Source organism: Phocoena sinus, chromosome 8 (genome assembly GCF_008692025.1).
Source record: "Phocoena sinus isolate mPhoSin1 chromosome 8, mPhoSin1.pri, whole genome shotgun sequence".
Classification (NCBI taxonomy): Eukaryota; Metazoa; Chordata; class Mammalia; order Artiodactyla; family Phocoenidae; genus Phocoena; species Phocoena sinus.
In genome coordinates this window covers 19967213-19980194 of record NC_045770.1, presented here as the reverse complement: position 1 = coordinate 19980194, position 12982 = coordinate 19967213, and the positions used below count along the sequence as shown (strand labels likewise).

General features: G+C 45.1%; 1 protein-coding gene across 1 annotated transcript; it reads right to left on the bottom strand.

Moving 5' to 3' along the window:
- Window positions 1-1029: 1029 nt before the first annotated feature.
- On the bottom strand, window positions 1030-12300 carry PLET1 (placenta expressed transcript 1). Its single transcript, XM_032639865.1, has 5 exons — window positions 11808-12300; window positions 8080-8281; window positions 4593-4654; window positions 2795-2802; window positions 1030-1143 (listed from the first exon to the last, which is right to left on the bottom strand). Exons 1-5 carry the CDS (start codon window positions 11989-11991, stop codon window positions 1030-1032), a joined length of 570 nt encoding a protein of 189 aa, XP_032495756.1. The 5' UTR covers window positions 11992-12300.
- Between the last annotated feature and the right edge of the window lie 682 nt (window positions 12301-12982).

Below are 12982 nucleotides of genomic sequence, written 5' to 3'. Positions count from 1 at the left end.
CTGAGGAAGGCCAGCTGGAAGTTGGCATCCAGTCACTGAATGTTGGCGTACTGGAATTTAGCATAACTATTAAAACGCAGTTGCTTATTACGGGAAATACCATACTTACTTTTGGTTTTATATTGTATTACGAGTATTATAAACATTTTGCCCATTTCTCTTAGTGGAAGTTACCATTAGGGGAAAAATGACCAGTTTGCACCTGAGAAAAATTAAAATTGAGAAAATTTTACTTTTATATCGGGCCTTAAAAATATACACACTCTCACCATCCCATTGATTTTTAAAAAAAATTTTTATTGCAGTATAGTTGATTTACAATGTTATGTTAGTTTCAGGTGTACGGCAAAGTGAATCAGTTTTACATATACATATATCCACTCTTTTTTAGATTCTTTCCCCATATAGGCCATTACAGAGCATTGAGTAGTGTTCCCTGTGCTATACAGTAGGTCCTTATTAGTTTCCTATTTTATATCCATTGATTTTTAAATGCTCACGTAAATGAATAAAATTAGATGACATTTTCTGTATTTTAAGTTAATCACTCATTGAAGACATATTTGAATTTAACACATTCATTATTCTTGCTTGAAGCATAGCATATTTGGTATGACAGAAGATAATGCCTTTATACCATAATCTTTACCTATCCTTGGCTACTCAGACATGGTACATTCTTATTTTCTTTCCCTTCAAATACTACTGGTGTTGCATCTAAATAAAAGTTTAAACTGACTGTGGAATTGGCTGTCGACATGTTAAATTAAGAACCAGAATTCCAAGTTACACCCAGACCAGGTTACAAAAAGCCTAATTTGTGTCCTGAGAGATCCAGTTGAACAGCAGTGAGCGGACTGGCTACCCTCCACTAAGTGACCCTCCGGTCTCCGTTTGGGTCTGAAGCAGTGGCAGTAGAGTTGTACCTCTGAGAACGCAGTCTTCATTCACACAGATCAGAGCCCTGTCTTGGGACTGAACATAGAAGGATGCAGTGGAGGCAGAAGCAATTGTTCCCCCAGCTTCCTTCTAGAAGAGGAGTTTGCTGGTGAGAAAGACGAGCAGGATCTGAATGGCATCGCTCATGGGGCTGAGGAAGGCTCTGTTGGCTGAGCTTTTGGCTGTGGTTCGGGTTGTGGTTAACTTGTGGGTTGTGGTTATTTTGTGGATTGTGGTTAGTTCCTGGGTCGGGGTTGTGGTTAGTTTGTGGGTCGGGGTTGTGGTTAGTTTGTGGGTCGGGCTTGTTAGTTTGTGGGTTGGGGTTGTGGTTAGTTTGTGGGTCGGGGTTATGGTTAGTTTGTGGGTCAGGGTTGTGGCTAGTTTGTGGGTTGGGGTTGTGGTTAGTTTGTGGGTTGGGCTTGTGGTTAGTTTGTGGGTCGGGGTTGTGGTTAGTTCGTGGGTCGGGGTTGTGGCTAGTTTGTGGGTCGGTGTTGTGGTTAGTTTGTGGGCTGTGGTGGTTGTGGTTAGCTTGTGGGTAGGGCTTGTTAGTTTGTGGGTTGGGGTTGTGGTTAGTTTGTGGGTCGGGGTTGTGGTTAGTTTGTGGGTCGGGGTTGTTGTTAGCTTGTGGGTTGGGCTTGTGGTTAGTTTGTGGGCCGTGGTGGTTGTGGTTAGTTCGTGGGTCGGGGTTGTGGCTAGTTTGTGGGTCGGGGTTGTGGTTAGTTCGTGGGCTGTGGTGGTTGTGGTTAGTTTGTGGGTCGGGCTTGTTAGTTTGTGGGTTGGGGTTGTGGTTAGTTTGTGGGTCGGGGTTGTGGTTAGTTTGTGGGTCGGGGTTGTGGTTAGCTTGTGGGTTGGGCTTGTGGTTAGTTTGTGGGCCGTGGTGGTTGTGGTTAGTTTGTGGGTTGGGCTTGTTAGTTTGTGGGTTGGGGTTGTGGTTAGTTTGTGGGTTGGGCTTGTTAGTTTGTGGGTCGGGGTTGTGGTTAGTTTGTGAGTCGGGGTTGTGGTTAGTTTGTGGGTCGGGGTTGTGGCTAGTTTGTGGGTCGGGGTTGTGGCTAGTTTGTGGGTCGGGGTTGTGGTTAGTTTGTGGGTTGGGCTTGTGGTTAGTTTGTGGGTCGGGGTTGTGGCTAGTTTGTGGGTCGGGGTTGTGGTTAGTTTGTGGGTCAGGCTTGTGTTTAGTTTGTGGATCGGGCTTGTGGTTAGTTTGTGGGTCGGGGTTGTGGTTAGCTTGTGGGTTGGGCTTGTGGTTAGTTTGTGGGTCGGGGTTGTGGTTAGTTTGTGGGTCAGGCTTGTGTTTAGTTTGTGGATCGGGCTTGTGGTTAGTTTGTGGGTCGGGGTTGTGGTTAGCTTGTGGGTTGGGCTTGTGGTTAGTTTGTGGGTCGGGGTTGTGGTTAGTTTGTGGGTCAGGCTTGTGTTTAGTTTGTGGATCAGGCTTGTGGTTAGTTTGTGGGTCGGGGTTGTGGTTAGCTTGTGGATCGGGCTTGTGGTTAGTTTGTGGGTCGGGGTTGTGGTTAGTTTGTGGGTCAGGCTTGTGTTTAGTTTGTGGATCGGGCTTGTGGTTAGTTTGTGGGTCGGGGTTGTGGTTAGCTTGTGGGTTGGGATTGGGGTTTTGGCTGTGGTTGGCTTGATTGTGGAGATCTTGGTGGTCAAGTCTGAGGTTGTCCCTGGGGAAAAAAATGGCATCAGGACCTCTTTTGGGTAGCGAGTGGGCACTAGAGAAACGAGGCTAATGTGATGGAATGCTGGAGCCAGAGTTCATGGGCAGAATTCAGTGAACACTTCGCAAGGGCCAAGTGTATTTAGAGGAGGGGAAACTAGGGGTACAGAATGTTAAGGAACAAAAAATAAGAAACACTCTGACCTTAAGACCTATGGAAGAAGGAATTTATACTGAACTTACATAACTATTGAATTTGCTGTTGGGAAGGTAGTCTGCCTTCAAATGTCCTCATGTCCCTAATATTATATTCGATCAATCAGTGCAAATGTGATCCAGAGTGGTACAATTTTATTTTATTTTATTTTTTTGCTAATTTCAAAGTTTCCATGTAAAGGTTATAAGAACTAGACACCATCCAGACTTGAGGATGGCTGACTCGGCTTTAAAGGAAGTGGAAGGAGGCCCTGTCCAAATGCTTGAATCCCTTTTTGTGGTGTCTGAGGCATTGATCATTTTCACAGGCATTGATCTGACCACACGTTGGTTCTCTGAGGTTGCTTTGCAGAGAAGCAGAGAAAGCCAGGCCTACATCCCTGGGGGGTTGTCTGATCCTGAAAAACTGGAGCTTGGCAATGATACTTCCAAGGGTCTGAGTGAACCACAGAGGGGACTATAAGGACGAAGAAGGGAAATGCAAAGCAATTTGCGCAGACCTGTACATTCTGCCCACTTGCAGGGTGCCTTCCAGCTCTGTGGCATTGTCTTATCTCATTTAGCATTTCCTCAGGGCAAATGTTTCTCTAGCACACCACTGAGCCCAAAGTCTGAACAGAACTGCTTTCTTCTCCTTTTTTAAAATCTGGATTTTATTAGCATGGAGCTAAGGAGTCCTGACTAGAGACAAACTTTTTTTTTTTCTTTTCCTTTCCTAGCATCTATACGAGTGTTCATTTCAAAAATGTCCTAGAGAAAGAAAATAACATCCCAAACTTTTCACAGAGGGGAAACCACCAAGGAAAGAGTTAGGGCTTTCATATAATAGTTTCATTAGGCATAATCACTTTAATATTTGTTGTTGAAGATAGATATGCCTTTGATCACATTTGCAATGCTTGACTGACAGGAAAATGGGCAGCGTGCTAGATGCATTTCAGTGTTTGGGGGCTCACGAGGAAGACCTGTTATCTAGACACCGAGAAGGACTAATGTTACTTGTTCTTGGTTGAAGCTTGTATTTAAAAACTTCATTAAAAAAAAGATTGTCTTTATAGTTTTAAAGTAAGTTTAAGAAAAGTCGAGAAAAGTATAAGATGTGGAATTTGAGTCCTCGTTTTGCCATTTACTTTCTGTGTGGCCTTGGGCAAATTACCTATCTTTTCTGAACCTCAGTTTCTTGAATTTGTTTTTGCTTGCAAGAGAGAGATAAGAGAGAATGAAGGGTGCAGAGAAGGGAGAAGGGCAGGGAGCCTCAGAATGGTTTGAAGTTGAGGACTACAGCCTGGGAAAGGCCAGTGGAAATTCCTGGTGGTTGTGCTGGAGGTCAGAGGCCACTCTGAGAACTAATGAAATTATTGGTTTTCTATGCTATCAACCCTGCTTTGTGCAAATCTCCCTTCTCATCCCTTAAACCCTTCAGTAAAGTCTGCTATACCGATGAAGGCTCTGTGTGAGGTGGTATTCTTGTGAAAATTGAGGAAGGAACCAACTTCCATATCCATGTCTGTGTGGTGTTGAATGGAAACAGCTCCTAAGGAAGCTGGCGTCTGGAGCCACAAGTGACCATGAGAATCGAAGGCCCCTTGGAATTGGCTTTTGTTTTCCACAGGGCACAGGATAAGGGGTTGAGCTAATCTTGTGTAGACCTCAGGGTGCTGGGAGACTTAACTGGTACCTGGGTAATGCATGATTAGAAGACTTTTTTCTAGGGCACCCACAAGATAATTTTCCGGGCCAATGGATTTCACTGCCAGATATGTAAATAGACTGCAGAGGAACTTACCATTTCTTTTCAGTATCTTAAAAGAAACTCTAGCCATGTTGTGGAAATCGACTGTGAAGACTCTGTGGAGGGAAAATTGAAGAGAGATAATGGTGGGGAATTCACAAGTTCAGCTCACATTACTGCCTTCCCAGGGGACCCCAACTTCTTAGTTCCTTTTGTGCTTAAATTCTTTACAGCACAAGTAGCAGATCATTCAGTACTGGTCTGCTGTATACTGTCTTGACCAAGATCTCCCACAGTTTTGCTCCAGACAAGATCATGTCCATCCCTCTCCCCCACCAACACCAGCACCCTGGATTCCCCACAGGCTGGTATACACGGCTGGTCTTTGTTCAGGCTAGTCTTTCTGCTTGTAATACCAGTCCCGGGCACATCTGCCCACAGACTCGACAGTAGCCTCTATGAAATTGTTTCTCCTGGTTGTCATGGACCCAGACAGAGCCCCATCAGAGAGACATGCCCCTCTACTGCACTGCCTTGCTGTGAGCCTCTCCCCCGACTGGAGGGCCAGCTCTTCGAGGGCAAGTTCTTTTGTCAACAACGCCTGACGTGTAGCGTCCTTAAATGACCTGTACAGCTTGGTCTGTTGTTCTGATATCATTGGGTCCATTATTATATCAGTCTCTTGTTCATACATTGAACAATTAACGAGAGTGCAGTACATGCCAGTCACTGTGCTTACTGCTGAGGGAACAGTGGTGAACACAGCAGGCGTGGTTCTTACCCTGGAGACTTTAACCGAATAGTCAACTGACAAGTAAGTGATTGCAACGAGGCAGTGGCAGTGATGAGAGTGAGTAAACAGGGAGCGGAACTTGATCTGGGGGTTCAGGGGGTGCTTTCTGAGGAAGTGCTGTGTAACCTCAGTAATTATTTCTGTATAGGCCCTGCCTCCCAACCCTCATTGTAAAGTTCGGTGGGCAGGAACCTCTTCATGTTGCCTTTTGTGCGCTACTCAGCGTAGTGGGCTTCCCCCATTGTATGTGCTGCTCCCCTCCCCTTGTCAGCCTCGCTGATCAAGTCTGCGTGTGTACATCGTAAACAAGCAAGAGAGGCCAGTGCATCACAGCAGGTGCGAGTGAAGAGGGGTCTGGAGACCGCACTGTTGGTGAGAATGTGCTGTTTCCATTGAAGATTGTCACCACCATTTGGTGTTTTATCTGTTGTTGCATGGAGTGTGGAGGCCTTAAGGAGGTGAGATGAAAGGAAAACCATTGCCCTCATTAGCCCTGGCCAGCTTCTAAGGGGCTGCTGTCATCGTGAGGCTGGGTTGTAGCACCTCCCTTTGGATTTTAGTCTTGCAGGTTGCTCTGTGGGCATAATAGCACCTCCTCCAGAGCCAGCTAGGTCCAACCAGGCCTGGGCATGGCTGGAGAGGCTGGAGTGACTTGGCAGCATCACCATCACCGCTGTCTACAGAGACTTAGTGGCAGTTCATAGTGGACATGGCCTGATGGTCAGACCTGCCCTTTCAGTACAAAATGGCAGTCTGAAAGCGTAAGGACCTCTCAACATTTGGTTCTTAAAGTGAACTTGAAAATAAATCCCTAGCTGGGACGGAAGTTTTTTGTTAGAGTCCCCAGGTGGCCTCACCTCAGAATCTGAGTGTGTCCATTTTGTGCAACAGGAGGAAGCCGGATTTATTGTACAATCATCACACTTTCTGCCAGCAAGCCATTTCCAAAATGAATCTATGTTTTAAAAAATGATTCTCTGTGTCATGGTGAAACCGAGTCTCCCTAAAACTGAGATCCCCTGCTGAGTTTATGATTAACCACTCTCAAAAACTTTATTCTCTTTCTTGTCCCACTCCCCACCCCCATTCCCCTTAGGATTGAAAAGTATCAAAGAAACGGGGGGACTGAAACCAAGCAGGACCCTGGGGGCCCGCCCTAGTACAAAAGCCACTCCGTGTCCCCCCATTTCTTGTTTGTAGAAAAAGGCTTTAGTCTCCTAGACCCTCCTCGAGTTCCAAAGAGCAGACTTAAGCAGTTACTAATTAGGGAAGTGAGGGAATGCAGAAACAAAGGAAAGCAGTCAAGAAATAATACTTCAGTGATAAAACAGAGTCCTAGTTCTCCTCAAGGGATACATATAACAATCTGACACATATCTTTGAGTTGTTATGCAGAAACTAAGACCCCTGCCCAAGTGGAGGATGGTGACTACATGGTGACCACAAGCACGTAGACCCCAGACTGATTGGAATCAGAAGGCTGATGATTCAGATCCCTGAAGCATCACCCTGTTACCTCACCACCACCAACCAATCAGAAGAAAGTCATGCCCCCTGAAAACTTCACCCCAAATGTGGCCTTTAAAAGACCTTCCCTGAAAGCCATTGCGGAGGCCGGGTCTTCTGAGCGTGAGCCACCTGTTCTCCTTGCTTGGTGCCTGCAATAAACGCTGCACTTTCCTTCACCACAGCCCGGAGTCAGTAAATTGGCTCTGCTGTTCAGCAGGCGAGTGGACCCAAGTTCGGTTTGGTAACAATGGGGACTGAGTACCCCTCCTCCAGGCTCTTGGCTACTGGCAGCTTCTCTGCACCCCCAGTTTAGCAAGGCCTCCTGGAGGACTGCCCTGGGGGCTGGCAGAGAGGGGAACGCTCAGGTGGCCAGATGGTTTCAAGAAGAGTGTCTTTATTTTTAACTGTTTGCTGCTGCTGCCCCCAACCCTGCCTGGCTCTGGAGTACTGTCTGCCCCAGACTAATAGGAATGAATTGGGTGGGAGTAGGAGGGAATATAGAGAATTTGAGGCAAACTGGGTGCCAGTGACAAGGATTCTTTGCTTGACCAAACTTTAGTCAGGCTCTGGAACCTTCTCCTAGGCCCATCTGTGTACTTCCTTATAAAATCCAGTTTTAGCCAGAATCCTCATAAGTCAGTTTAGCAAGAACCTTCCACCCTTGATATCTGATCACCTTTATTATCTGATTGAATTCCTCATCCTCTACTACCCCCCAGGTGATATCAGATCAGCTTGGCCTCCCTTAAGCAAGAATCCTGTTAGGTCAGTTTAGCCGGAGCCCCCTTACAGGTCTTGATGTTTCCTCTTAGTGATTTTCCACCCACTGAGCCCTCACCCTGTTCCTGGGCTGTAAATTCCCACTTGCCCATGTTGTATTCAGAGTTGAGACTTGTTCCATACAGAGGTCTCTTTTCTCTTATTGTGATAGTCCTGAATACAATCTGTTTTTGTTCATTCATTCATTAGTTTTGCCTTAACTACTATCCAGCTCTGGTTTTCTTTAACACCAACTCTTTATGTTGAGCATACCTGGTGTGTGTGTGTGTGTGTGATGTATAAACTTCTACAGATAAAGGTAGGACAAAGAACGGTGAGGCAGAAAAGGAGTACAGCTACTGAATTATCCACATCATATCTGGATTGCATTTTGAGTCCTCCAAAGTCAGTATAAAACTGTACAAACATAATATGAAATTGTAAAAGCCCAAAGCAAATCATATATGGATAGGTTCTTACTGTAGCTTGACTGTAGTTATGTTCCTGGAACTAGGAGATACCCATTTTGCCTTGAAGAGCTTGCTGTGTGGGCTCTTCATGTGGTACAAGACGCTGCTGCTGCAATACTTGTCAGCTTTTTGCCAGGAGCCAATGACTGAGTTGTGCTGGTCTATTGCTCGCAGGACCACAGAGCTAATACTGTTATTCACAGGAACTGACACTAGGAGGAAATGAGAAGGAAACAATCAGCCATCTGTGCAGTAAGACAAGAGATGGGGGTCATGAAATCAAAATTAAGTGTGAAAAAAGAAAGTTACAAGTAGTATGTAAATATAGTGTGGTCCCATTTTTGTGAAATAAGTTGAAGAAAGTCTGGAAGGAAATACATCAAGATATTAACTATGAGGATTTCTTGGTTGTGGGGTTATAGATGGTTTTTATTTTCTTCCTAGTTCTTTGTGTTTTCCAAGTTTTCTACAGGAAAAGGTGAACAAAAGAAGACCTGTACTCTGGCCCTGGTTTTGCTACGTATCAGGGATGAGGTCCTGGCTGACTTTTAACCTCTTGAGCCCTGTTCCTATCTGCCAGATGAGAGTTCTGCCCTTCTCTCAGGAGGAATGCAGTGTGGGGAGAGAAGGGGTGGATGCATGTGAAAGGGTCAAGCGGACCTCCTGGGAAGTGCTTCTGCCAGTAAGGAACTGCTACTGCCAAGTCAAAGCAAAGCCTATTTCCTGGTTCCAGAAATGCTGATGTTCTTGGTCTTTGTTGTTGAGAGTGAGGGAAGGGGGGGCCTCTGAGACCCAGAGGCCCTAATCCAGGTACCTAATCCAAGTACCTGCCAAAGCCCCAATCCAAGTACCTCTAAGTAAGCACTTAAGGTTCCCTGACCCCCTCCACTCAGGTGAGTCTCACCTGTTGACCTAGCCCAGCGTGTGCCCACAGGGACCCCACTGACACTTGTTAATTCCACCTGTTATTTTCAGCCTTCTGATGTGTAATAGGGAGGGAATTTCAAGAGACTGTTTCAGTTTGTCCATTTCCTCCCTTAGAAGATCCCTTCTGAACAAATTTCTCAATGCTAGGGTCCTCTCAGCCACCCCGACTTCTTTTAAAGGCTTCTCCTTTACAAAATAAAGAAAATTGATCTTGTAGCACAATAGGATTAGACAGTCCTGGATCTGAATCCTAGCCCTAACATTTAAGACCAAGTCACTTCACCTCCGATCCTTGGTTTCTTTCCTGTTCATCATTCACTCCACAAATATTTACTGAATGCCCGCTTTGCACTAGGGTTGGTTCTAGGTCTGAGGATAATGACATTATCTCTCATTGTATGGAGATCATGGTACCTTATCTTGAAAGGTTCCTGGGAGACTGAAGAGAAGAATGTAAAGACTTTAATACTGGTGGGTGTTGGATAAGTTGCCATTGTTATTCTTAGCACGAAATATTTCTCTGTTCTGTTTGTTTTTGCCAGTCAAGGTTGCTGAGCCAGATCCCCCTGCCCTGAGTTGCTCAGCGAGAACCTGACATTTGTCCTAGATGTGTGTGCATGGTGCTGAGGTGGATGGTGATGAGCGACGGTGTCATCCAGTCATCAAGCCTGTCAGCTCTCCCCTGGGCTTGCCTTTGTCCTTTCTTCTGTTTTCCACCCCACTCTCTGGCTTACATCTGCCTTTCATCCCTCCTAGTTATCTGTATTATCCAGATTCCTGGCCTCCACAGTCCCCTCCCTCAGGCTTCAGACTGATCAGACTTCCACACTCAACACTTTCATCAGGACACACACCTGTCCAAAACCTTCAAAGTGCTCTTCTAGAGCCTCTAAACGTTTCTGGTTTTATATTTCTGCTTCTGTTGCTTGCAGGACCCAGCGCATGGCTCTTATGATCCTCACAAGAAGTACATGACACGTAGTAGGCATTCAGTGAGCCTTAGTTCCTCTTCTCCTTTCTCTCTGCTCTACCCAGTGCCTCTGTAAATGCTGTGTTGTCCCTCTCATCCAGCACGTTCCCTTTCAAGGGGTCTTATGGATCATCTTTTGATACTTCTTTCTTCTGTCTTCCTACTTTCACATGGCTCCTCTGCCACCCCCACCTCCAACCCCGCACCCCTTGCATATTCACAAGATAGGTTTCTTTTTCTTCCATTTCAACAGCAAAATTCTTCACCTCGTGATGTGTTACCTTAAGTCAGAGGTCTGAGACCTGACTATCCAGGTCCTGCTCTGTATACAAGGTCACACACATGCCCTCCTGGTCCTCATCTTGAAGCACAAGATTACCCTCCCTGCCCTGTTTAGGACAAGATCTGCTGCCTGAGGGAGTGGGACATAGGGAGACCCACCACAGCTGAGGCACTTAGTGGCAGTCCCCAAGAAAAAATAGAAAAAAGGACTAGCCAGGATGAGTGTGTGAAGGCAGGCCATAGTCATTCTCCTGCTGAAGCCTGGAATCTGTAGAGCATGGGTATAGATATCACCCTGGTGTTCTCTGCAAAATTTGGTTAGAGTTTTAAGAGAGGCAGGATAACATGGTAGATGAGTCAGGCTCTGAAGCTGGATGGCCTGGCTAGACAAAGCAGGACAAATCTTGGCTATTATTTAGGTTCAAATGTTAGCTGTGCAACCTACTAGTGACCTTGGGTAAAACTTTAACTTTCCTGTGCTTCAGTTCTCATCTGTAAAATGGCGAAGATAATAGCATTTACCCTTAGAACAGTACTCAGCACACAGTATGACATCTTAGCTCTCATTACCTTAACTGAGAGGCGTATAGTCTAGTGGTTAAGAGCAGGGTCTCTGAAGTTAGAATGCTCGGGTTCACGTCCCAGGTCCATCATTTAAGCAGCTCTGTGACCTGAGCGAGTCACTAGCATCTCTACCTCTGTTTTCTCATTGACACACAGGAAATGACAACAGTATCTACCTAGTAGGTCATTGTGAGGACTAAATACATTAGTACATGTAAACAGCCATATTAAATTTGTTGTTATTATGAAAGTTATTCGAGAGCACTTGCCTTGACTTCTAGGTTTGACTGATCCCAAAAGGGATGTCTGTAAAATATTTCTAGGCGCCTCAAAGAAAAGCACTGGATTAGGAATGAAAAGACCAAGATTCAAGAGGCAGTTCTGCCACTTATTAGCTGTGAGACCCTGAGCAAGTCATTTAACTTCTCTCAGCTTCAGTCTTCTCATTTATCAGGTGGGATAGTAATACTTTCCCTGTCTAGTTCACTAGATTTTCCACCCACAGACTAAAAGTGAACAGCGTCTCCTGGAGTTGTGCCGTATACAATCATCCATGGTGGCATTGTTTCATCAAGTGGATAGGAAAAGACTACAAACTGTGGTGCAATTTCTATTCCTTAAAATAATAAAAATGTCCCCCCCCCCATACAGACTGTTTTAAGTAAAAAAAAAAAAAAAAAAGCCCAAATTATTTAAGTGAGAGAACTTGCCGCAGTTGTGCTCTTGCTGGGACTCGGTTAACCTGAGTTTGGGATGTAATGACTCCCATGGCTCAGGTTCACACAGGGGACATGCAGAAATAGGAAATAGTCCCACCCAACCCATCCTCTCACATGTTCTCATTCTCCCTCTTTCTGCCTCTGTGTCCCAGACGGGTCAAAAATACATGTTTTGTTTGTGTCATTGAGAGCAGGGATGGAGGGATATGTTTTGCAATTCCAGTTTTATCTACCCTCAGAAAACAGAGGACAGCAGAGAGAATGGCTTCTACTTACCTGTGTAGACTGTATTGCTTTTATAGACATTTGGGTTGGCATGCATTCCTGAGTAAGTGGCGACAATGACCTTACTGAAGAGCATGCAGTTGTCATTGTGACTTATGCAGCTGGCAGGAGAACACAGCAGTCCAAGGCACAGAAACAGCCCCAGTGGCAGCAGCAGGGACCCAAGGATTGCCATGGTCTTGATCCGTTTGGAAACTACTGGGCCTGAAACTGGGTAAGAGCTTCAACTCACCTGTTTATATGCTCTGGGGCTGGAATTTCTGGGTGAGGTCATACATGCAAATCTCCTGCCCACTCCTCCCTAAGATGAACTGGCTTCTGGAATTTGGCCCAAGATATCACCAGGAATGAATCTCCTTGTATCTGTCACCATGACCCTTTGCCAATTCCAGTTTTGCTCATGAAGGGGAACGTACTGATCGTGGTTTTATTTTGCCTCTCATTCACCTCAGCATCTGACATTTGAAGGAAGCTGTGAGAAGGGGTCAATACCGGCAAAGTGAAATTCGGAGTTGAGTAATCATCACATACCTGTCCTGTTTAGGAACTACACTCTTCTCCCTACAGGAAACTCAGGCATTAAAGCACTTTTCTTCATGGAATATTACGTATCCTTTCCAAGTCTCCTTAATCGAACATGTCTCCTGTCCCAGTTCATTTTGCGACTATCATAGAACTAGAAAGACTGTGCTTCTGGATTTATATTTGTTTCTTAGGAAAGAAACAGCTTTGGTTCACCTTGCTCCTGCCTGACACTTTCCTCTATACTACTGTAGCACAAGGAAACTACTGAAAAAAAATCAGAAAATACGTTTTTTTCATACTTCTTCTCTGATTTTAATTCACTCACTGAAGGAGAAAAGAGGAGAGATGTATTCTGTGTGAGTGGAAAGAAAACAAAAAATGTAGAATTGAATCAAAGAGATATTTATAAATGTTTTTTCAGGAGAAGCACTTACAGAATGCTGGAGTGAGGACCTCTGAAAAACCTACTCCTCCAGAAAAGCAATGAGCAAAAACAGTCTAAATCAACTTTTTCAGAACTCTAGAAATTAAGCAAAGACTTGCAACAATTCAAGGAGCATTTGTTTAAGAAAAATGGCTGAATCTCATTAAACATTGTGAGCATCGAGGCATTTTAACTTGCCCTGTTCCCATCCCTCTTA